This window comes from Artemia franciscana, unplaced genomic scaffold, assembly GCF_032884065.1.
Source record: "Artemia franciscana unplaced genomic scaffold, ASM3288406v1 PGA_scaffold_73, whole genome shotgun sequence".
Taxonomy (NCBI): Eukaryota; Metazoa; Arthropoda; class Branchiopoda; order Anostraca; family Artemiidae; genus Artemia; species Artemia franciscana.
The window spans coordinates 880,727-907,730 of record NW_027062708.1 but is presented as its reverse complement, the minus strand read 5'-3'; the positions used below and the strand labels follow the sequence as shown (position 1 = coordinate 907,730).

Below are 27,004 nucleotides of genomic sequence, written 5' to 3'. Positions count from 1 at the left end.
ACACACATATCCCATCATTCCGACGACACGCATATCCCATCACTTTAAGTGGATCCATATTCCGTTTTTTAACAAGAGCCCAATGTGTAATTGGAGTTGCTATTGCGCCATAATTTCCGGTTTATGGAGAAGCTCTTGTAAACATTCTTATCTGATTTTCGTTTGCCGAGCATTTTGTTCGATAATTGAAGTGAGCTTGAATTGACATGATGTATAGTAAACGAAGTTTTGATATGGATTCTAATATACAATTGGAAGAGATTTTTGGTATCGAGCGCACTGTCTTCTTTGACGGTCAATGATACATTTTTTTTTAAACCCAAATTTAAACTGTACCAACAATTGTAACGGCTACAGCAGGCCAGGTATTATTTTTCTAATGTAATGGTCTTGAGCATACCGAATTTCTATTACCAGGATTGCGCATGAGTTTGGGCCACCACATTTCCATCCAGAGCCCCATATCTTCCTCCAGGGCCCCATGTTCTCCTTAACCCCCCAAAAAACACTTTTTACAACCCCCCCCCCCCCAGAAAAAACACTTGTTGTCCCAGCCTGTCCATTTTTTTAGCATTGAAATTTTTTTATTTTTTTCCATGTCCTAAAATCACATTGGATATACTTACAATAAAAAATTCATTTGTTATATTTTCAAATACAAAGTGAAAATGATATAAATGTCAGTCATTATTTTTTCAATTAGAAAAATAATGTTTGCAGTGGCGTTTCGTTTATTTAGTTTTTTTTTTTACTGAAATTTTTCAACTTTTTTTCATGTCTTAAAGTCATATTAAATATACTTAAAACAAAATAAATTCACTTCTGATATTTTAAAAACACAAACTGAAAATAATATCAATATCACTCGTGATTTTTCTATTAGAAAAATAAATTTTGTAGTGATATTTTTTGGGCCTATAATTTCTTGGACCAGATTTTTTTTTTTTTTAGATTTTTTTTTTGCACACAAGAACACGGTCACACGTATCGCTCATGAATTTCATAAGCTCCAGTTAAAGAAGAAGGTTTCACTGGAATATTTCCACATCAACTGCTTGAACATATGGACATGTTTTGAAGTGTGGCATATGTTCATCTATTGGCACATTTCTCTCTTCCCAGTTTCCAACCAAACCTGCACAAAAAGCAAACTGAATCTGATCAATTTCGCCAACAAAAAAGAATCCGGCTTGTTTTTACTTTTACATTTTGTGATATTTTAAAAATACAAACTGAAAATGATGTAAATGTCACTTGTGATTTTCTCTATTAGAAAAATAAGGTTCGTAGCGAATTTTTTGGGGCTTAGCATCTCTTGGGACATAATTTTTATTTTACATATGATTTGTCTTATACACAGAAACGCAGTTACATGTATCGCTCACAAATATCATATCCTCAGGTTGAAGCAGAAGGTTTCACAGGAATGTTTCCCACATTGAGTCCTTGAACAAATAGACATGTTTTGAAGCGTTTCATATGCTCATCTATAGGCACATCCCCCTCTTCCCAGTTACCCACCACACCTGCACAAAAAGCATACTGAACATGGTCAATTTGGCCAACAAAAAGAATCCAGCTCTTGCAAGTTCTCTAGTATCAATGAAGTCCTTTGACCACGTTCTTTTAAACGTCCTTGGTATAACATCCTCTCATTTGAGAACACTACCTTCTTCCTGTGACTGTAAAGGTTGGGAGTATACCTCGATGGTTGCAGAAGAAAATTAATATGGTTTTGACTATAACTTCTTGACTACAAGTATCGACTATTACCATCAGTAAAAGCAGGATATTTCACTGGAATGTTTCCCATTCCCACATCAACTCCCCGAACAAAAGGGCATGTTTCAAAGTGTCCCCTATGCTCATCTATAGGCATATCAATGTCTTCCTAGTTTCCAACCATACCTGCACAAAAGGCACATTGAACCTGGGCCTTGTGGCAAATAAAAAAGAATCTAGCTTTTGCAAGTTCGTTGGTAGAGATAAAATTCGTTGACCACCCTCCATTAAAATTCATTAATCTAACACCCTCTCACCTAAGAGTAGTGCATATTTTCTGACCAAAATTTTTCGTACGATATATTTTACAACTTGTTTGTCATGATATGTGCAATTGCATGATAAGTAGTTATTGAAAAGGGCTTCTTTTATATTCAAGGTAAAATCATCCGCTGGCATCACCTTTTTGAAACAAAATATAGAATGTTTATTCAAAAGTTAGAGATGCAAGATATAGAATTTGGACAGACAAAAAAACACACAAACAGAGAAAAAAGACACTTCGATGCACAGAAAGATATATTATCTGGTATTGCGTGATTATTCATGTTGTCAGTAAAACAATACAATACATCATGAGGCAGCACTCACGTCTGGTCTTTTGAGATGACAACTGAGTCAACAACATTTTTAACTTTTACATAGTTTTCCATTGATCTTATAAAAATTGATGTTTTTTGGATTTTGAATTATTTTTATTTTATTGGACTAGGATTTTTTGAGGACGTGGAATTTTTTTCGGAGGACGTGGAATTATTTATTAATTTCTTGGTGTGTTTCCCTGAATGTCAACGATGAATCATCATCTGGTATTGCGTAATCATTCATATTATCAGTGAAACGATACAATAAATCCTGTGACAGCCATCACATCTGGTCTTTTGAGATAACAACTGAGTCAACAAATTTCTTAGCTTATAAACAGTTTTCCATTATTTTTTTTGAAATTTTTGAAAATTATTGACACTTTTAGTTTTTTGAACCACCTTCCATTAAACGTCCTTAGTCTAACATCTTGTCATTTAAGAGCACTACCTTCTTCTTGTGACAGTAAAGGTCTGGAGGTAAACCTTGGTGGTTGCAGAAGAACATTAATATAATTTTGACTATAGCTTCTTGATTCTATGTATCGCTCACAAATGTCATATTCATCAGTTAAAGCCGGAGGTTTCACTGGAATATTGCCCACATCAACTCCTTGAACCAAATGATATGTTTCAAAGTGTCTCCTATGTTTATCTACAGGCATATAAACCTCTTCCTAGTTATCAACCACGCCTGCGCAAAAAGTACACTGAACCTGGGTATTTTGGGAAACAAAAAAGAATCCTGCTTTTGCAAATTCTTTGGTAGAGATGAAATTCTTTGACCACCTTCCATCAAATGTCCTTAATCTAACACCCTCTCGTCTAAGAGCACTGCATATTTTCTAGCCAAAATTTTTAGTTTGATACATTTTACAACTTGCTTTTCATGACATGTACAACCTTCCGTCATATGAGAAAATGGTTTCTAATATATTTAAGGAAAAATCATCCGCTGATATCACCTTTTTGAAACGAAACATAGAATGTTTATTCAAAATTGTAGATGCAAGAAATGGAATTTTTAGAGACAAACGGACAGACACACAAAAAAGGCACATAGACACACGGACAGAAAAATATCACATAGGCAAACAAGAAAGAGGGAGCAAAAAGACGTACAGACAATTGCACAAAAAGACAAATAGACATACAGACAGACAAAAAAGACGCACAAACGCACAGGCAGATATATTATCTGGTATTCCGTGATTATTCATGTTGTCTGTGAAACAATACAATATATCATATGGCAGCCCTCACATCTGGTCTTTTGAGATAACAACTGAGTCAACGACACTTTTAGCTTCTAAATAGTTTTACAATGATCTTATAAAAATTTATGTTTTTGTTTGGGACTTCGAATTACCTTTAGTTTTTGGACTAAAATTTTTTGGGGAGATGGAATTATTTTGGGACGCAGATAATTTTTTGGCATGTTTCCAAAAATTTCAAGGATGATTCGTTACCTGGTATTGCGTAATCGTTCATGTTATCAGTTATATAATACAATACATCCTGCGACAGCCCGCACATCCCGTCTTTTGAGATAAAAACTCAGTCAACATAACAGTTTTCCGTTAATTTCTGGAAATTTGTGAAAATTTTTGAGACTTTTGGCTTTTTGGGACTGAGAATTATTTTTATTTTGTTTTGAAACTTAGAATTTTTAGCACTTTAAATTATTTTAGGACGCTCAGAGTTTCTTGGTATGTTTTGAGAGTTTCAAGATTGACGCGTTATCTGGTACTGCGTAATTATTCATGTCGTCAGTGAAACAATACAATGCACCCTATGACAGTCTTCATATCTAGTCTTTCAAGACACAGATACTATGGCAGGCCATACCGCAATGTACTATTGGAGTTGATAACACCTTTTTTGGCATCATTCCAAGAATATGCAACCTGGTCTCCAAAACGTTCTTGGTATGTTTCCGAGATTTTCAAGAAATTATTCATTATCTGATATTGTGTAATCATTCATGTTGTCAGTGAAACTATACAATACATCCTGTGACATCCCTCACATCTGGTCTTTTGAGGTAACAATTAGGCAAAAAACGTTTTTAGCTTCTAAGTATTTTTCCATTGAGTTCATGGAACTTATGTCTTTTGGGGGGACTTGGAATTATTTCTATTTTTATACTTGGATTTTTTGGGACTTTTTTGGATACCAAAATTTTTTGGTATGTTTCCAAGAACTTCGAGAATGATGCGTTATCTGGTATTGCTTAATTATTTATGTTGACAGTGAAATGATTAAATACATCCTTGGACATCCCTCGCATCAGGTCTTTTGAGATAACAGCTGATTCAACAGCATTCTTTGATCCTAAGCAGTTTCCCATTGATTTTATGAAATTTATTATGTATCATTAAAAATAATGTTTCATCATTCTTGGAATGACGCCAAAAAAAGTATACGCAACTCCAAGTGTAAATTGGGGTATGGGCTGCCATGGTATTTGTGTCTCAAAAGACCGGATGTGACGACTGTCATAGAATGTATTGTATTATTTCACTATAAATATTAATAATTAAGCAATACCGGATAACGCATCATTCTTGAAATTCTTGGAAACATACCAAGAAACTCTAGGCGTCCCAAAATAATTATAAGTCCCAAAAAAATTCAAGTGAGAAGAAAATTGAAAAAAATTGGTCCCCGAAAATTCTAAGTCCAAAAAACCCGTAGATTTCATAAAATCAATGGAAAACTGTTTAGAAGCTAAAAATGTTGTTGAATCCGTTTTTGTCTCAAAAGAAGAGATTTGAGGACTGTCAAAGGATGTATTGTATTATTTCACTGACAACATGAATGATTACGCAATACCAGATAACGCATCAATCTTGAAATTCTCGGAAACATACAAAGAAATTCTCGTAAACCAGGCTGCATATTCTTGGGATGATACATAAAAAATGTTAGCAACTCCAATAGCACATCGGGTTATGGGCTACCATAGTATCTTTGTCTCTGAAGACCGGATCTGAGGGATATCACATGATATATTGTATTATTGTATTATGAAAAATTCTTGATTAAAAAAAATGAAAATAATTTTCGGTCACCCCAAAAAACGTAAATTTCATAAGTCTCCCACTGGCATTCTAGTCAACTTTCCTTGATAAAAGTTTCGAATGTCGGACACATGCACACTCAGCGGTAATAACCCTTCGCTACACATATACCAACAATATAGTCATTTTCATATGGGGTTCCCATCTAGCCCATGTCCCCTGTATAGCAGTCAAGCTTCTCTCTCGCTCTCTCTTTTGCTAATAAATACCAGACAGTCAGACATTCATCCCATCTAGCTAATGCCCGCCGCTTAAAGTACGAATGCTTAAAGCCGTTGAATGGTTAGACTGTTTTGTTTAGCGGGAATCAATTGCTAAACAGTAGACAAACAATATAGTCCTTTCCTTATGCCCATGTTTTACCGCTTAAAGTATGGATGCCTTCAAGCTGCGGCTAGTTAGACTGTTGCTCTCGCGGTAATCCATTGCTCTAAGCACATACCAACACTATATTCCTCTTTCATGTGGGATTTCATTGAGCCCATGTTCGCTGCTTAAAGCACGAATCCTTACAGCCGTCAATGGTTAGACCAACCATATAGTCATTTTCCTTTGGGGTTCCCATCCAGCCCATGTCCACTGTAGAGCATTCAAGCTTCTCTCTCGCTCTCTCTCTCTCTTTCGCTAATAAATATCAGACAGTCAGACAGTCATCCCATCTAGCTTATGCCCACCGCTTAGAGTACGGATGCTTAAAGCCGTTGAATGGTTAGACTGTTTCCTTAGCGGCAATCAATTGCTAAACATATACTAACAATGTAGTCCTTTCTTTTGCCCATGTTCACCGCTTGAGGCACGGATACCTTCAAGCCGAGGCTAGTTAGACCCGTTGCTCTAGCGGTAAGCCATTGCTATAGGCACATACCAACACCATATTCCTCTTTCATAGGGTATTTCATTGAGCCTATGTTTGCCGCTTAAAGCACGAATCCTTAAAGCCGTCAATGCTCAAGTGGTAGTAACCATCCGCTTCACACATACCAACAATATACTCATTCTCATTTGGGGTTCCCATCTAGCCCATGTCTACTCCACTTTTTGTAGTCAATTACAGACAGTTGAAATTTTTGTTTCTGGCCCAAATCCCTTGGCTTATAAATGCAAGTTCACTTGCATAAGAGTCGAGGCAGATTGCAGGAGGCCCTTGTAGGCCTTGAATTGGACTCGTTATTTCCATTCATATTCATTTCTTTGGCGGGGTAATCAGTTGTAAATAGATTGCCAAATTTGTCAATATGCTGCTTCCCCCTTCCTCAACCGTGAATTAACCTGAGAGAGAACCTCCAACAGGTTGAACCCAACCCACCGTGAATTATCATGAGAGGGTTGACTCTAGTTCAGCATTGTCGAGTGATAGCCATGAGAGGAAAATTTTCAAGTAAGTCAACCCGTAGTCAACCTGCGTGTGTTCCCCAGCGAGAACCTCCAACAGGTACGACTCTAGTTCGGCATTTGTGAAGGGACACACATGCACGGAAAGGTGTAGCATAAATGAAAGACAATAACAACGGCAATCAATGGGATAAAATTAACCCTTGACTGGGCTGCCCACTTAATTCAACAATCTGTCTTGGCTTTTTTCTACAATAGGCCATGACTTTGACTTTTCCCACAACTATTCCCTCTTTTTTTAAATTCAAAAATCAACGGATTAAAAGATCCATTGATTTTTGAATTAAAAAAATAGGGAATAGTTGTGGGAATTTCATAAGTCAGTGAAAAGCTGCTTAGAAGCTAAAAATGTTGTTGAGTCAATTGTTATCTCTAAATGTCAGATGTGAAGGCTGTCACAGGTTACATTGTAGTTTTTAACTGACAACATGAAAATGACGCGATACCAGATAACACATCCACGGGGAATGTTGGGTGATTTGACCCAAAGTACATACAGCACTCCTGAGGGGGGGGGGAGGAATATCAGGAAATTGCACCTGTGCTATGCGGCACTTTTTGGACATAAGAAAGTTATTAATACCTTTCAACATTTTTTTTTATTTAAATGTCTTGCTCTTATCTTTCTAAGGGTTATGTTCCTTGTGAAAAATACGATTTTGTAAGAAGATACAGCTATGCTTTGCTCATCCCATTTTCCTGACATTTAAAGCACAAGTTTATTTTTCACATAGGCAACTTACAACACCAGTATAGGCGCAGGGAAAAGGTGCAGGGGAGGTCAGCTTCCCCCTAAAACTTCAGATTTACGCTAGATATTGAGTGAATCAGTGAATGTATTTAATACGCATCAATGGAAAAATAGATGAAGCACAAAAAAGAAAATAGAAAAAGCACAAGATACTAATTTGTCTGACACAAACGAAAAAGTCAAAAAAATGTCCAAAAGTCCCAAAGAATGAGTTTCATAAAAGTAATGGAAAACTGCTTAGAAGCTAAAAATACTGTTGATTCAGTTATTATTTTAAAAGACCTGATTTGAGGGCTGTCACAGGATGTTTTGTTTTGTTTCACTGACAATATGAATGATTAAGCAATATCGGATAATGCATCATTCTTGAAATTCCCGGAAGCACAGCAAGAAATTCTCGGCATCCCAAATAATTCTAAGACCCAAAACATTCTAAGTAAAAAAATGAAGTCCCAAAAAACATAAATTTCATTCAATCAATGGATAACTGCTTAGATGCTAAAAATGTTGTTGAACCAGTTGTTATATCAAACGACAAGATGTGAAAATTGTCACGTGATGTACTGTATTGTTTCACATACGCAATACCAGATAACCCGATTATTCTTGAAATTCTCGGAAACAAACGAAGAAATTCTCAGCGTCCCAAATAATTCTAAGTACCCAAAAAGTAAAAAATAAAAATAAATTTAAGTCCCCTAAAAAACAAATTTCATAAGATCAATTGAAAACGGTTTAGAAGCTACAAATGTTGTTGACAGGGTTATTATATCAAAAGACCAGGTGTAAGGGCTGTCAAGGGATGTTTTGTGTTGTTTCACTGACTACATGAATTGTCGCGCAATACCAGGTAATATGTCTGTATGTAACTTTTTTTTGTTTCTATGTAACTTTTTTCCTATATAATTTTCTTAAATATCACAAGTGAATTTATTTTGTTAAAAAGTTCAGTTCAAAAAACCTAAATAAAAAAAGCGTCACTACAATTATTATTTTTCTAATTGAAAAAATCGTGATGGTCATATTTATATAATTTTTTGGTATTTTTAAATTTACAAGCGTTTTTTTGTTATAAGTATATTTAATATGGTTTTAAGGAATGGAAAGAAAAGTTTTAAAATTTCAATGTTAAAAAAATAGGGAGGGGGGAAGTTTTTTTGGAGGGTTGTGTCAAAAATTGCTTTTTATGTTTTTTTTTGGGGGGGGGGGAATTTAAGCCCCTTGAGGGGAACATGGCGCCCTGGATGAGAATGTGGGGCCCAAACTCATGCGCAAGCCCGGTAACGGAAAACGGGTGTGCTGAGGACCGTTAAATTTCAAAAATGATACCTGGCCTCCTTTAGTCATTAAAATTTTTGGTACCGTTACAATTAGGGCATCAAAACATGTGTCATTGGCCGTCAAAAGAACCAGTGTGCTCATTACCATTAGAGTACAAAAAAATCTCTACCAGTTATATATTGGAATCTATATCAAAACTTCGTTTATTAGACATCATGTCACTTCAAGCTCACTTCAATTATTGAACGAAATACTTGGCAAACAAGACTCAGATGATAATGTTTCCAGGAACTTGCTTATCAACCTGAAATGATAACGCAATACCAGATACTCGCCAGAAGCAAATCCAATATATTAGGACATGGGCTCTCTTAAATTAACAGGATATGGGACCGCTTAAAGTAACGGGATAAGGAACCGCTTAAAGTAATGGGATATGGGCCCACTTAAAGTAAAGGGGTAAGGACCCGCATAAAATCATGGGATTTTTTACGTAACACCTTAAATTAGGTATCGTCTTCTTAAACCACACTGTCGTTCTATGACGAATAAATAAATTTTCAAATGGGGATGAATCCATATATTTATATAGTGAAAAAAAAAGGTACAAAAGTTCAGATATATCGATCACATATGCAGCGATCGTCGTCTGTAGAATTACTTAAATAATAAAATTGAAACTAGTATTTTTATACCCAACAAAATAGATAACGTATTTTTATACCCAGCAAAATAGATAACTTTTTGGGTCATTCACAAAATAATAATTTTCTGGATTATTTATTAGATTATTTTCAGAGATAGTTCACTTAAAAAGTTCATTAAAAGTCTTGATGTAAATTTGCTTCTTTCATCTTGCCCAGAAGTAAAAGAAATTTCCAATGAAGGTGGCAAAACCTTCCGTGTCTTCTAATTGCAAACGAAATAGTTTATTCAAAGAGTTTATGCTATAAATATAAACAGTTTGTACTATAAACTAATCATTTCAAAATTTATCTGCTCATAATAGCATATGGGCCTGCTTAAAGTAATTGAGGGGATACGAGGAGTTAGCAACTCCAATAGCACATTGCTCTCTTGCTAAAGGAATGGGATGTGGGTCCGCTTAAAGTAATGGGATATGTGTGTCGTCGGAATGATGTGAAATGTGTATCGTCGGGATGATAGGAAATGTGTGTTGTAGAAACTGTTACAGCCTAGGTTTTTTTCTATTTCAAATTTTGGAGGCTGGACCCCCCCCCCCCCCGCCAAATCTTTGTGGCTAAGTCACTGCTCAATGTATATAAAACCCGTAAATATTCTTATAAAACATTTATTGTCAAAAATTACGTCTTTCATTTATAACTATATTCCGAGAATGTCACAAAATGCTTCATATTTTGCCTTATTTTGCGGTGTGTCAAAGCAGTTATAGAGTACATTAATTTTGTAACAATCTAGTCTGCTGATGCCATCACGCTGGCCGATTTTGGCCCGTTTCTGAATTGGGACCAGGGTTGGTTTGTCTCTACTTGAGCTGAAGAAATGAGTACCATAGTGCATAATTGAATTATAGTCATACTCGTACTGATATGTTGTGTTTTCAAGACTTTGCTTGTCAAAGTTATGAACAAAAGCTGAAAAGGAAAAAAACGTCATTAATTCCCGTATAAACTCTAAAAAGTGAAAACATTGAAGACACTTCTCTGTTGATTTTGTATTACAAGCAAAAATGGCCAGTGAATTGTCAATTTGACGAAAATCAACTAAAATCTAAATATATAAAAATAACTTGTATGTTTGTGTGTTTGTCCGCATATGACGTCATTATAACTATATAAGGCTTTGTATATGACGTCATTATAAGTATATAAGGGGGCAATTCAAAGAGAAATTTTAGTATAAATCCTACAATGGCAGAAGAAACAGCCGAGGAAGCGGCTCAAAGAATTAATGCCAAAAGGCTTGCGGCAAAAAGAGAAAGTAAGAAAAGAAAGCATACCGAGTAATCACAAGAACAACGTGAAAACAGGCTCTTGGCTCAAAGAGATAATACCAAAAGAAAGCGTGCCGAGGAATCACAAGAACAACGTGAAAACAAGCTTGCGGCTCAAAGAGATAAGGCCAAAAGAAAGCGTGCCGAGGAATCACAAGAGCAACGTCAAAATTATCGCCTGGCATTCAGGTACATCCCAGTCGATGATTATAGCTTGAGTAGATGTGTTCAAATCGGGACTATATCTAAAATTTGTCCCTATTGCAAGGCCTTAAAATTTTATGGAGAAACAATGGGAATGTGTTGCGCCTCAGGAAAAGTTAAACTTCCTCAACCGGCTGCACCACCAGAGCCATTGAAGACTTTATGACGTTACAGACTGGGACACTGGGACACAAATGACGACCGGGACACCGGGACACAAGGAATATAAGTGACGACCGGTACACAAAAAGAGAAATTATAGACCGGGACACCGGGACACAAATGACGACCGGGACACTCAAAGAGGAATTACAGACCGAGACACCGGGACACAAATGATGACTGGGACACCGGGACACAGGGAATATAAATGACGACCGGGACACAGGGACACAACTACAAGGGGGCTCCGGAAGGGCAGAGGGGGGATATACAGATGACGACGGGGACACAGGGAATATTCAATTATCAATCACCATCAACAAAGCTCAAGGGCAATCATTAGAAAAATGCGGTATAGATCTGAATACGGATTGTTTTCCCATAGACAATTATATGTTGCATGTTCAAGAGTCGGTAAACCTGACAATCTATTTATATGCACAGACAATGTGACAGCGAAGAATGTTGTATATTCGCAAGTTTCATGTAGTTAAAAACATATATATATCTATCTATGTTTACAGGTAGGACACAGTGACACAACTACAATGGCGCGTAACTAATATGGCACGTAACGACTTACGCGCGCGGGGGGGGGGGGCTTGGGTGGCGAAGCGCCCCCAACAACTAGAAGTTGGTGTGGCGCGAAGCGCCACACCAACAGCTAGTTTATAATAATATCTATTGCAAAAGCTATGCATTATGGAGAAATCAAAAGTAAACAAGAATATAAAAAAAAAAAATCAAAAAATAATAACTCAAAATGCACTGCAAAGTTAACTTATGCTACAAAGTAGCTTGCTAACCCAAAAATTGAATTTCTTGAATAATATGGATAGTCATGACATAGACAGTCGTCCTTGAGAAGCATAAAGTTTGTCACGATTGCCAAATGCTTTCATTTTACTCTTTAAGAATGATATTCTTTCCGGGCAGCAGAAATTTTAGTTCTTTACTTTTTATCTTGTTTTGAAATAATTTCTTATTAGTATTCATATTTTAATTTTTTTTAACCCTTTCTGCCCAGAAAATTAATCTTTTCATAATTTTTTCTAACACAGGACTAACAATAATATGTGTCGCTTGCAAAACTTCATGTCGAGACCACGTAGCATGATCTAGCATGGTCTGATCAAACAACCAATAACCATAGCGGCTTTTACCTACTGCAAGCTATACCTGTAAATTTGTTTTAGTTTCTTTCGGAGATTTGACCATTAAAGGCTAGATCTCAAAATAGGCATATTAGATTAAATTTTTTTAAAAAGAAGTAACTTCAGGACTTTTCCAGTCGAGAGATGAAAAAGTGGTATCGAACTGTAATAAGGAGCGACCTGGCTTAATAGTAACCGAAACTCTAAAAAAGGGGGTTTTGATACCAATAGATCAATCAAAAGAATCGGATCTTTCCACGGAGGAACTTACCACGGGGGAGGAGAAGAATTTCCATGAATAGGGCGCTGGATTTTCCAGCAATATTAAAAAAAAAAACATAATGAGAAATTAAATAAAAAAACAAGTTTTTTTTCAACTGAAAGTCAGGAGCAACATTAAAACTTAAGGCGAACAGAAATTATTACGTATATGAAGGGTTCGTCCCCTCCTCAATACCTCGCTCTTTATGCTAAAGTATTTTTTTTATTTCAAAAGATCTATTTATTCTAATTAAACGGCCTTTGAGATTCAGGGGTCATTCTTAAAGAATTAGAACAAAATTTGAACTTTAGTGCAAAGAGTGAGGTATTGACGAGGGGGCAAACCTTCTCATATCTATATATTTAAAAACTAGCTGTTGGGGTGGCGCTGCGCGCAACACTTAGTGGGGGGGAAGCACCCCCCCCAAAGCCCCCCCCCCCCCGAGCGCGTAAGTCGTTACGCGCCATTGTAGTTGTGTCCCTGTTTCCCACCTGTGAATATAGATATATATATATATATCTATATATATAAAAATAAGTTGTCTGTCTGTGGATGTGTGGATCAGGTGACGTCATGTTTCGGCTGACGTCATGAAATTAGTTGCCGTCATTTTTGCTTTGAAGGTGACGTCATTCAAGTTATATAAGACATATGTTCGCCGTCATGTTTCGGCTGACGTCATGAAATTAGCTGCCATCATTTTTGCTTTGAAGGCATCATTTTTGCTTTGAAGGCGTGACGTCATTCAAGTTATATAAGACGGATGTTCGTGTAGAATTCTATTAATGCTTAAGTTTATAATGACTGATGAAGATGCTCAAAGAGTCTATGCCAGAAAACTTGCTGCTGATAGAGAAAGTCAGAAAAGAAAGCGTGCCGAGGAACTACCAGAGCAACGCGAAAGCAGACTTGCTGCTAAAAGAGAAAGTGAAAAAAGAAAGCATGCCGAGGAACTACCAGAGCAACGCGAAAGCAGACTTGCTGCTAAAAGAGAAAGGTAATACCACAAACGTTGGAAGATTAACAATTTTACCTTCGTCATATGCTGGCAGTCCCCGTCATATGCATGAATATGCTCAAGATGCTATTGCGTATGTTCGTCTCTATGGTTGTCCAGATTTATTTATTACATTTACATGTAATCAATCTTGGGACGAGATACTGCAGCTTTTACTTCAAGGACAATCGGCGGTTCATAGGCATGACATTACGGCACGTGTCTTCCGGCAAAAGTTGAAATCACTGATAAACTACCTTGTAAAACATGAAGTGTTTGGGTCAGTGCGATGCTGGATGTACTCAGTGGAATGGCAAAAACGAGGTTTGCCACACGCACATATACTAATCTGGCTACATAAAAAAATTACTTCAAACGAAATTGATGATGTGATTTCCGCTGAAATACCTGATAAAAATGTCGATAAGGGGTTACATGATATTATTGTAAAAAATATGATACATGGACCTTGCGGTGCACTGAACGAAAATTCACCATGCATGGCCAAAGGAAGGTGCACAAAGCAATATCCTCGACTTTTAGTACCCAAAACAATTACTGGCAATGATGGTTACCCACAATATAGAAGAAGATCTACTGAAGATGGCGGTAAAACAGCAATAATAAAGAAGCGTAACGGTACCACCATCGAAGTAGATAACCAGTGGGTTGTTCCATATTCCCCTTTATTATCCAAAACATTTAATGCACATATAGACGTTGAATACTGTAACTCCGTAAAGGCAATAAAATATATATGTAAATACGTCAACAAAGGCAGTGACATGGCAGTTTTTGGCTTGCAGTCCGAAATCAAAGATTTCGATGAAATCGTAGAATATCAGGCTGGAAGATACATAAGCAGTAATGAAGCTGTTTGGCGAATTCTTTCATTTCCGATACATGAACGTAGTCCAGCTGTTGTTCACTTAGCGGTACATTTACAGAATGGTCAACGTGTTTATTTCACGGAAACCAACGTGCAACAAAGAGTCCTGAATCCACCGGATACAACATTAACAGCTTTTTTTTCGCTTTGCAAAAATGATTCTTTTGCGAAAAAACTGCTGTATACTGAAGTGCCTTCGTATTACACGTGGAATACTAAAAATAAAGTATTTGAACGTCGAAAACAGGGTAAGTCAGTCGACGGCCAACCTACCATCTTCAAAGATACCACGATAGGAAGACTCTACACCGTTCACCCCAATCAACATGAATGCTTCTTTCTACGCCTGCTTTTGGTGAATGTACCCGGTCCGACATCCTTTGAGTATTTGAGGACTGTAAATGGTACTATACATGACACTTACCGTAGTGCATGCCAAGCTCTGAATTTATTGGAGAATGACCAACACTGGGATAACTGCATCAATGACGCGTGCGAAACGTCAACCCCAAGTCAAATTCGTGCATTGTTTGGCATCATTTTAACAACTTGCTCTCCATCAGCTCCTACAGAGTTATGGGAAAAATATAAGTCAAAAATGTCCGAAGATATACTTCATCGAAAACAGTTAGAGACGTCAGACATGACTTTTGATTTTACACCAGAAATTTATAACTACACTTTAGTTGTTATAGAAGATATTTGCATAAGTATGGCAAACAAACCTCTTCAGGGTTTGGGAATGCCTTCACCTAACCGTATCGCTGCTGTTTCGACATGTGTAGAATTGGATCGTGAACAAAGTTACAGTACGAGTGATCTATTGTCGTATGTACAAAATAACATTTCCAAGTTAACGTCGGAACAAAAAGACATTTATGATACGATAATGCATTGTGTCGATAACAACGTTGGAGAAATTTTCTTTTTGGATGCGCCAGGAGGTACTGGTAAAACGTTTGTGATAAAACTGATTCTGGCATCAATTCGATCTAAAAATGATATAGCGTTGGCAATTGCGTCGTCCGGAATAGCCGCAACATTGCTGCCTGGTGGAAGAACTGCTCATTCCGCTTTGAAATTGCCTCTGAACTTGCATTCTACAGAAACTCCCACGTGCAATATTTCCAAATCATCTGGGATGGGTAAAGTATTGCAGCAATGCAAACTTATTATTTGGGATGAGTGCACAATGGCACACAAAAAATCGCTCGAGGCTCTGGATCAATGCTTGAAAGATTTAAGAGGGAATTCGAAACCCTTTGGCAGCACATTAATATTGCTTGCAGGAGATTTCAGGCAAACATTACCTATAATACCTAGATCAACTCCTGCAGACGAAATGAATGCTTGCCTGAAAAATTCTAATTTATGGGCACACGTAAAAACATTAAAATTAACTACAAATATGCGTGTCCGATTGCAAAACGATGACTCTGGTCAAACATTTTCAGATCAATTGCTAGCAATGGGAAACGGAAAGCTCCCAGTAGACTCAATTTCAGGACGTATACAACTACCTGCTGATTTCTGTAATTTAGTGACGTCCAAAAATGAATTGATTGAAAATATATTTCCGAATATTCTAAAAAATTATAAAAATAATAAATGGCTAAGTGAAAGAGCGATTCTCGCACCCAAGAATATAGACGTCCACGAAATCAACAATATTGTTTTGACCAAGATTCAAGACCAGGCAGTCCTTTACAAGTCAGTCGACACAGTTTTGGAACCAAATGAAGCGGTTAATTATCCATCTGAATTTTTAAATTCCATAGATCTTTCAGGGTTTCCACCACACGTGCTACAACTAAAAATAGGCGTACCAATAATATTGTTACGTAACATAAACCCACCAAAGCTTTGCAATGGCACTCGACTTGCCGTAAAAAAAACAATGGAAAACCTAATAGAGGCCACAATCCTGACAGGGCCTTTTGAGGGTGAGGCTGTTCTTATTCCTCGCATTCCCATGATTCCAACAGATCTGCCTTTTCAATTTAAAAGATTGCAATTCCCAATTCGATTAGCATTTGCAATCACCATTAACAAAGCTCAAGGTCAATCATTAGAAAAATGTGGTATTGATCTTAATACTGATTGTTTTTCCCATGGACAATTGTACGTTGCATGTTCGAGGGTCGGTAAACCTGACAATCTATTTATATGCAGCGAGAATTGGACAGCGAAGAATGTTGTATATTCTCAAGTTTTACGAAGTTAATTTGTATTTCGGAACCAAATGAAGCGGTTAATTATCCATCTGAATTTTTAAATTCCATAGATCCTTCAGGGTGTCCACCACACCTGCTACAACTAAAAATAGGTGTACCAATAATACTTTTAAGAAATATCAACCCACCAAAGCTTTGCAATGGCACGCGACTTGCCGTAAAAAAAACAATGGAAAACCTAATAGATGCCACAATCTTGACAGGGCCTTATGAGGGTGAGGCTGTTCTTATTCCTCGCATTCCCATGATTCCAACGGATCTGCTTTTTCAATTTAAAAGATTGCAATTCCCAATTCGATTAGCATTTGCAACCACCATCAACAAAGCTCAAGGGCAATCACTAGAAAAATGCGGTATAGATCTTAATACAGATTGCTTTACCAATGTACAATTGTATGTTGCATCTTTGAGGGTCGGTAAACCTGACAATCTATTTATACGCACAGACAATGGGACAGCGAAGACTGTTGTATATTCACAAGTTTTACGTAGTTAATTTGTATTGTATCTATCTATCTATCTATCTATATAAAAACGAGTTGTGTGTATGCATGTTTGTTTGTTTGTAAAAAGAGCGTTTGCATATGACGTCATTATTAGTACATACGGCTTTGTATATGGACAGACAATGGGAAAGCCAAGAATGTTGTATATTCGCAATTTTTACGTAGTTTGAAACACATATATAAATCTACCTATATTCACAGGTGGGACACAGGGACACAACTACAATGGCGCGTAACTAATATGGCGCGTAACGACTTGCGCGCGCGGGGGGGCTTGGGGGGGGCGCGAAGCGCCCCCACCAACTAGGTGTTGGGGTGGCGCGAAGCGCCACCCCAACAGCTAGTATATATATATATATATATATATATATATATATATATATATATATATATATATATATATATATATATATATATATATATATATATATATATGTATGTTTTTAACTAAGTAAAACTTGCGAATATACAACATTCTTTGCTGTCCCATTGTCTGTGAATATAAATAGATTGTCAGGCTTACCGACTCTTGAACATGCAACATATAATTGTCCATGGGAAAAACAATCCGTATTCAGATCTATACCTCATTATTCTAATGAATGCCCTTGAGCTTTGTTGATGGTGATTGCTAATAGAGCATTCCCTGTATCCCCGTCGTCATTTATATATCCCCCTGTGCCCCCGGCGCCCCCGTTGTAGTTGTGTCCCTGTGTCCCGGTCGTCATTTATATTCCCTGTGTCCCGGTCGTTATTTTTGTCCCGGTGTCCCAGTCTGTAATTTCTCTTTGAGTGTCCCGGTCGTCATTTATATTCCCTGTGTCCCGGTCGTCATTTGTGTCCCGGTGTCTTGCTCTGTAGTGTCATCTTATAATGGCGTCATATACAAAGCCTTATATACTTATAATGACGTCATATGCAAACCCACAAAAAAACAAACATGAATGATATAGTTTCTTTTTTAGTTTTTCTTCTTTTGTTTTTATTTTTTTTAGTTTTGCAGCTTTCTTAGTTTTTTTAGCTTTTTTTCTTTTTAGTTTTTTACCTTTTTTATTTTTTCCTTTTTTTTAGTTTTTTTCTTTTTAGGTTTTTTCTTTTTAGGTTTTTTCTTTTTTTAGCTTTTTTCGCGCCATATTAGTTACGTGCCATTGTAGTTGTGTCCCTTTGTCCCACCTGTGAATATAGATAGACATATTTATGTTTTTAACTACGTAAAACTTGCGAATATACAACATTCTTCACTGTCCCATTGTCTGTGCATATAAATAGATTGTCAGGTTTACCGACTCTTGAACATGCAACATATATTTGTCCATGGGAAAAACAATCTGTATTCAGATCTATACTTCATTATTCTAATGATTGCCCTTGAGCTTTGTTGACGGTGGTTGCTAATCGAACATTCCCTTTGTCCCGGTCGTCATTTATATATCCCCTGTGCCCCCCGGCTTCCCCGTTGTAGTTGTGTCCCTGTGTCCCGGTCGTCATTTATATTCCCTGTGTCCCGGTCGTTATTTTTGTCCCGGTGTCCCAGTCTGTAATTTCTCTTTGAGTGTCCCGGTCGTCATTTATATTCCCTGTGTCCCGGTCGTCATTTGTGTCCCGGTGTCACGGTCTGTAATTTCTTCAGTCGACAAACATGACGTGAGTCGACAAACAACTTCATGACGGCATAATGCTCAATCCTTATAATGACGTCAGTCGACAAACATGCATGACGTCAGTCAACACACAACACACGAACAACTTATTTTTATATATATAGACAAGAGCAACCTGAAAATTATCGCCTGGCATTCAGGTACAGCCCAGTCGATGATTATAGCTTGAGTAGATGTGTTCAAATCGGGACTATGTCTAAAATTTGTCCTTATTGCAAGGCCTTGAATTTTAATGGTGAAACAATGGGAATGTGTTGCGCCTCAGGAAAAGTTAAACTTCCTCAACTGGCTGCACCACCAGAGCCATTAAAGACTTTGCTTACTGGAACTCCGTAAGAATCTAAGCGTTTTTTGTTAAACATCAGAAAATATAACTCATGTTTCCAAATGACGTCGTTTGGTGCCCAAATCGAAAATCAAGATCAATTTATGCCTACTTTCAAAGTAAAAGGGCAAATTTATCATAGAGCAGGGTCCCTTCTACCATTCTCAGGCAAGAATCATAAATTTTTACAACTGTACTTCATCAGTGATAGAAATTCTGAATTGAATGCACGTTGAAAGCACTATCGTTTCCCAATCGCAACATCTTTTTCACGAAAATAATAATTTAGTGCGTCTGTTAAAAACAGCAATCGATTTGATGCCTACTGATAGGCATAAAATTGTTATTTCCGCTGACAAAACGCCTACTGGCCAACATATGTGTAGATACAATGCTCCAAATATCGACGAAGTGGCAATCGTTATGGTCGGTGATCAGTTTTTACCTCGATATATTATTCTTCATAAGCGAAACGCTCAGTTGGTGAGAATTGCTGAAACTCATCGAAAAGAAAAAAGAAAAACTAAAAAAAGAAAAGGAAAAACTAAAAAAGAAAACAAATTAATAAAAAGAAGAAACTAAAAAAAGAAAAAACTAAAACAGAAAAAAAAACTAAAAAAGAAAAAACTAAAAAAGAAACTATATCTATATATATAAAAATAAGTTGTATGTATGCATGTTTGTTTGTTTGTGGGTTTGCATATGACGTCATTATAAGTATATAAGGCTTTGTATATGACGTCATTATAAGATGACGCTACAGACCGGGACACTAATGACGACCGGGACACAGGGAATATAAATGACGACTGGGACACTCAAAGAGAAATTACAGACCGGGAAACCGGGACACAAATGACGACCGGGACACCGGGACACAGGGAATATAAATGACGACCGGGACACTCAAAGAGAAATTACAGACTGGGACACCGGGACACAAATGACGACCGGGACACAGGGATACAACTACAACGGGGATGCCGGTGGCACAGGGGGGATATATAAATACGGCCGGGACACAGGGAATGTTCGATTAGCAATCACCATCAACAAAGCTCAAGGGCAATCATTAGAAAAATGCGGTATAGATCTGAATACAGATTGTTCTTCCCATGGACAATTATATGTTGCATGTTCAAGAGTCGGTAAACCTGACAATCTATTTATATGCACAGACAATGGGAAAGCGAAGAATATTGTATATTCGCAAGTTTTACATAGTTAAAAACATATATATATATATATATATATATATATATATATATATATATCTATCTATATTCACAGGTGGGACACAGGGACACAACTACAATGGCGCGTAACTAATATGGCACGTAACGACCTACGCGCGCGAGGGGGCTTAGCGGGGGGGGGGGGCGCAAAGCGCCCCCACCAACAGCTAGTACGTAATAAAAATATATGAATATAGAAGTTCGTTGCGTAAGCTAATTTTTAAGTTACATATACTTACTTTTAATAAAAACGTTTGTAAATAAAACAAGTAGTTCTAGTGACCTTTTTAAGTAACCGAAAAGTAGCCGACGCCCCCTTCCCCGCCACTTTTTCTCAAAATCGTGCGCTCAAAACTTTGAGAAAGCCATTTAGCCAAAAAAATAAATTTATATGCAAATTTCGTTTCTATTAACCATGTGCGGTGAGCTGAAATCAAAACCTGCATTAATTTAAAAACGTTCAGAAATTGAACTAATATTTTTTTTTTAGTGAAATAAGGAGTGACATTAAAACTTCAAACGAACAGCAATTATTTCGTATATAAAAGGGGATGTCTTCTCCTCAACGCCCCGCCCTTTACGCTAAAGTTTGACTCTTTCTCGCAACTCCATTTTTAATATAATCATAAAAACTTTAGCGTAAAGAGCGGGTCGTTGAGGAGGGGACAGCCCCTTTCATATACGGAATAATTTTCTGTTCATTTTAAGTTTTAATATCGCTCCTTACTTTCAGTTAAAAAAAAACTTGTTATTTTATTTATAGGTGTAAGAGTCAACAAAGTATTTTTATGCTCCGCGAAAAGTTTCCCAATTTTCTGGTCTCTTCTCATTCGAATTATTAAGCTAAAACACTTATCCCCCCCCCGTTCCCAAAAATGTGCCTAGAATTACCCATTTCAACAAAACATCTTTTAGAATTTGTGTCTATATATTTTTTCATAGGTCAGGAATGAATTTGGTCGGAAGTTTTTAGGTAGAATCACTTGAATATATTTAAAGACTGTTCCCTGATGAAGAGCTGGCAGAGATTTGCAAAGACCCCGAAAGGTCGCTTTTGCTCTTTCACTTATGTCGACGCCATATTTTAGTCACACTTACACTTGTTGATAGAATCACAATCACGCTTGACATCAGCGCCAATATTGTATTACGTTCGTGATTTTGTGAGTCGAACAACTTTCAGCTCTGAAGTATACAATTCAAAGTGAAAATTTAAAGGCATAATTTTTTTAATTAAAAATTGGAAATAAGCTTGTTTTATCTATATTATTGAATAAAAAAAATAAGTTTTTTTTTAATGAAAGTAAGGAGCGACATTAAAACTTAAAACGAACAGAAATTACTCCGTATATGAAAGGGGCTTTTTCTTCTCAACGCCCCGCTCTTTACGCTAAAGTTTGACTCTTTCTCTTAACTCTACATTTTAAAACAGTAAAAACCTTTAGCGTAAAGAGCGGGGCGTTGAGAAGGAAAAGCCCCTTTCATATACGGAGTAATTTCTGTTCGTTTTAAGTTTTAATGTCGCTCCTTACTTTCATTTAAAAAAAGTTGTTTTTTTAAATTTAATTTCTGAACGTTTTTGAATCAATGCATGTTTTGATTTTGGCTCTCCGCAGAAGAATAATTAAAACGAAATTTGTATATTTATTTTTTTTTTGGCTAAATGGCTTTCTCATAATTTTGATCGAATGATTTTGAGAAAAAAAGAGCGGGGGAGGAAGCCTAGTTGCCCTCCGATTTTCGGTTAATTAAAAAGGCAACTAGAACTTTTAATTTTTTACGAATCTTTTTATAAGTAAAAGATATACGTAACTTATAAATTAGCTTACGTAAAGAACTTTTGTATTCTCATGTTTTTATTACATACTAGCTGTTGGGGTGGCGCTTCGCGCCACCCCAACACCTAGTTGGAGGGGGCGCTTCGAACCCCCCAAGCCCCCCCGCGCGCGTAAGTCGTTATGCGCCATATTAGTTACGCGCCATTGTAGTTGTGTCCCTGTGTCCCGGTCGTTATTTATATTCCCTGTGTCTCGGTCGTGATTGGTGTCCCGGTGTCCAAGTCTGTAATTTCTCTTTGAGTGTCCCGGTCGTCATTTATATTCCCTGTGTCCCGGTGTCGTAGTCGTTATGCGCCATATTAGTTACGCGCCATTGTAGTTGTGTCCCTGTGTCCTGGTCGTCATTTATATTCCCTGTGTCTCGGTCGTGATTTGTGTCCCGGTGTCACAGTCTGTAATTTCTCTTTGAGTGTCCCGGTCGTCATTTATATTCCCTATGTCCCGGTCGTCATTATAAAAATTATATTCCCTGTGTCCCGGTCGTCATTTGTGTCCCGGTGTCCCAGTCTGTAATATCTCTTTGATTTTCCCGGTCGTCATTTATATTCCCTGTGTGCCGGTCGTCATTTGTATCCTGGTGTCCCGGTCTGTATATACATTCGTTTTTGAATTGGTTTATGATGAAATAAACTTTTTGTTTTTTTCCTTTTTTTCTTTTTAATTTTTTTTTGGTTGTTACCCTTTTTTAAGCTTCTTTAGTTTTTTTTCTTTTTTTCTTTTTAGTTTTTTTTGTAGTTTTTACCTTTTTTAGTTTTTTTATTTTTATTTTTATTTTTTTCAGTTTTCTTTTTCTCCTTTATTAATTTTTTTGTTTTTTTCCTTTTTTCTTTTTAGTTTTTTTTTGTTTTTACCTTTTTTAGCTTTTTTAGTTTTTTTCTTTTTCTTTTTAGTTTTTTTTTAGTTTTTTTTTGTTTTAACCTTTTTTTTAGTTTTTTTAGTTTTTTTTTTCTTTTTTAGTTTTTTTTTGTAGTTTTTACCTTTTTTAGTTTTTTTTCTTCTTTTGTATTAATGCTAAAGCCAAGGTTCAAAACAGGAACCTCTCTGACCTAGAACCTGGAACATAACGCTTTACCAACTCAGCTACTTCGGCTTGAATACATTTACCTTTTTTAGTTTTTTTATTTTTATTTTTTTTAGTTTTCTTTTTCTCTTTTATTTTTGCTAAAGCCAAGGTTCGAATCTGGAACCTCTCGGACCTAGAACCTGGAACATAACGCTTTACCAACTGAGCTACTTCGGCTTGAATACATTCGTTTTTGAATTGGTATATGATGAAATAATTCAGACGTCATATGCGGACAGTGACGTCACTCGACAGACACACAGAATTTTTTTAGTTTTTTTAGTTTGTTTAGTTTTTTTATTAGTTTTTAGTTTTTTTTTCTTTTTATTTTGCTAAAGCCATGGTTCGAACCTGGAACCTCTCGGATCTAAAACCTGGAACATAATGCTTTACCAACTGAGCTACTTCGGCTTGAATACATTCGTTGTTGAATTGGTATATGATGAAATAATTCAGACGTCATATGCGGACAGTGACGTCACTCGACACACAGACAACTTATTTTTATATATATAGATAGATACTGACGTCATATACAAAGCCTTTGACGTCATATACATATCACCGACCATAACGATTGCCACTTCGTTGATAGTTGCATATCAGTAGGCATTAATTCGATTGCTGTTTTGAACAGAAGCACTAAATTATTATTTATGTGGAAAAGATGTTGCAACTGGGAAACGATAGTCAACGTCGTTTTTTTTTTTATCATCGGTATCACTTTCCAGTTGTTTGGTTTGTTTTACCTTGACTTGTCTCTTGTCACCATGAAATAAATACCGCCGAATCTTTGTTTTTTTAACTAAAATCTGGTAGGCATTGATGACCTTATCCAAGTCAAAATCCCAAACCCAATCATCATCGCTATCATTTTCAGTTTTGATACGTTTTGACTCTCGCTGTCCAGGTCGTTTCAGGTTGCTCTTGTGATTCCTCGGCACGCTTTCTTTTGGTGATTTCTCTTTGACACACAAGCCTGTTTTCACGCTGTTGTTGTGATTCCTCGGCACGCTTTCTTTTCATAATTTCTCCATTAGCCGCAAGCCTATTTTCACGCTGTTGTTGTGATTCCTTGGCACGCTTTCTTTTCTTACTTTCTCTATTAGCCGCGAGCCTTTTGGCATTAGCTCTTTAAACAGCTTCCTCGGCTGTTCCTTCTTAATGACGTCATATACAGTCGACAAACATAACGTCAGTCGACAAACAAACATGACGTCAGTCGACAGTCGACAAACATGACGTCAGTACACAAACAACTTATTCTTATATACATACTAGCTGTTGGGGTGGCGCTTCGCGCCACCCCAAACCCTAGCTGGTGGGGGCGCTTCGCACCCCCCAATGCCCCCCCCCCGCGCGCATAAGCCGTTACGCGCCATATTAGTTACGCGCCATTGTAGTTGTGTCCCTGTGTCCCACCTGTGAATATATATATATATATATATATATATATATATATATATATATATATATATATATATATATATATATATATATATATATATATATATATATATATATATATATATATATATATATATATATATATATATATATATATATATATATATATATATATATATATATATATATATATATATATATTTTTATATATACGTAAAACTTGCGAATATACAACATTCTTCGCTGTCCCATTGTCTGTGCATATAAATAGATTGTCAGGTTTACCGACTCTTGAACATGCAACATATAATTGTCCATGAGAAAACAATCCGTATTCAGATCTATACCTCATGATTCTAATGATTGCCGTTGAGCTTTGTTGATGGTGATTGCTAATCGACCATTCCCTGTGTCGCCGTCGTCATTTATATATCCCCCTGTGCCCCCGGCGTCTCCGTTGTAGTTGTGTCCCTGTGTCCCGGTCGTCATTTTTATTCCCTGTGTCCCGGTCGTCATTTGTGTCCTGGTGTCTCAGTCTGTAATTTCTCTTTGAGTGTCCCGGTCGTCATTTATATTCCTTGTGTCCCGGTGTCCCGATCGTCATTTGTGTCCCGGTTTCCCGGTCTGTATATACATTCGTTCTTGAATTGGTCTTTTTTTTTAGTTTTTAGTTTTTTACCTTTTTTTAGTTTTTTTTAGTTATACCTCATTATTCTAATGATTGCCCTTGAGCTTTGTTGATGGTGATTGCTAATCGAACATTCCCTGTGTCCCCGTCGTCATTTATATATCCCCATGTGCCCCCCGACGTCCCCGTTGTAGTTGTGTCCCTGTGTCCCGGTCGTCATTTATATTCCCTGTGTCCTGGTCGTCATTTGTGTCCGGGTGTCCCGGTCTGTATATACATTAGTTTTTGAATTGGTATATGATGAAATAAATTTTTGTGTTTTTTCCCTTTTTTTCTTTTTAGTTTTTTTTTGGTTTTTACTTTTTTTTAGTTTTTTTAGTTTTTTTCTTTTTAGTTTTTTTGTAGTTTTTACCTTTTTAGTTTTTTTATTTTTATTTTTATTTTTTTTTAGTTTTGTTTTTCTCCTTTATTTTTCAGTTTTTTTCCTTTTTTTATTTTTCTTTCTTTTTTAGTTTTTTTTTAGTTTTTTAGCTTTTTTATTTTTTATTAGTTTTTAGTTTTTTTTCTTTTTAGTTTTTTTGTAGTTTTTAGCTTTTTTTAGTTTTTTTAGTTTTTTTTTACTTATGTCCTAGTCGTCATTTATATTCCCTGTGTCCCGGTCGTCATTTGTGTCCCGGTGCTTTGTTGATGGTGATTGCTAATGGAACATTCCTTGTATCCCGGTCGCTTTCTCTTTGAGTGTCCCGGTCGTCATTTATATTCCCTATGTCCCGGTGTCCCGGTCGTCATTTGTGTCCCAATGTCCCGGTCTGTAATTTCGTCAGTCGACAAACATGACGTCAGTCGACACACAAACATGACTTCACTCGACACACACACACACACACAGACAACTTATTTTTATATAGATAGATATGAGGGGGTTCGCCCCCTCGTCAGTACCTCGCTCTTTACACTAAAGCTTAAATTTTGTCCCAATTCATTAAGAATGACCCCTGAATCACAAAAGCCGCAGAACAAATAGTTGAAATTACTAAACATACTTTAGCGTAAAGAGCGAGGTATTAGGAGGAGTTGAGCCCCTTATATGGGTAATAATTTCTGTTCGTTTTAAGTTTTAATGCTGCTGCTTACTTCCAGCTGAAAAAAAACTTTTTCATATTTATTTTTTCGTTCTTTTTTTTACGTAATGCTAGTAAATCCTGCGCTCCCTTCATGGAAATTTTCTTCCCCCATGACAAATTCCTCGATGAAAAAGTTCCCCCAGCATATCCCCCTCTTCTCAACCCCTGCCTCCGACCAAAAAATCCTCCTGAAAACGCCTGTACACTTCCCAATAACCATTACTATATGTAAGCACTGGTCAAAGTTTTGAACTTGTAACCCCTCTCACGGGACTGTGGGGGAGTAAGTCGTCCCCAAAGACATAGTTATAAGGTTTTCAAATACGCTGAATAAAATGGCTATCTCAGAATTTTGATCCGTTGACTTTGGGAAAATAATTAGCGTGGGAGGGGGCCTAGGTGCCCTCCAATTTTTTTGGTCACTTAAAAAGGGCACTAGAACTTTTCATTTCCATTAGAATGAGCCC

At 36.7% G+C, this 27,004-nt stretch overlaps 1 protein-coding gene across 1 annotated transcript in view; it reads right to left on the bottom strand.

Annotated features, from left to right (window-relative positions):
• Nucleotides 1-10,169: 10,169 nt before the first annotated feature.
• LOC136042161 (hatching enzyme 1.2-like) overlaps nt 10,170-27,004 on the bottom strand; it is a 108,578-nt gene continuing 91,743 nt past the window's right edge. The window contains exon 7 of the mRNA XM_065727088.1: nt 10,170-10,489. Within this exon, the coding sequence (XP_065583160.1) occupies nt 10,218-10,489 (272 nt within the window). The 3' untranslated portion in view covers nt 10,170-10,217. The remainder of the gene's footprint in view (nt 10,490-27,004) is intronic.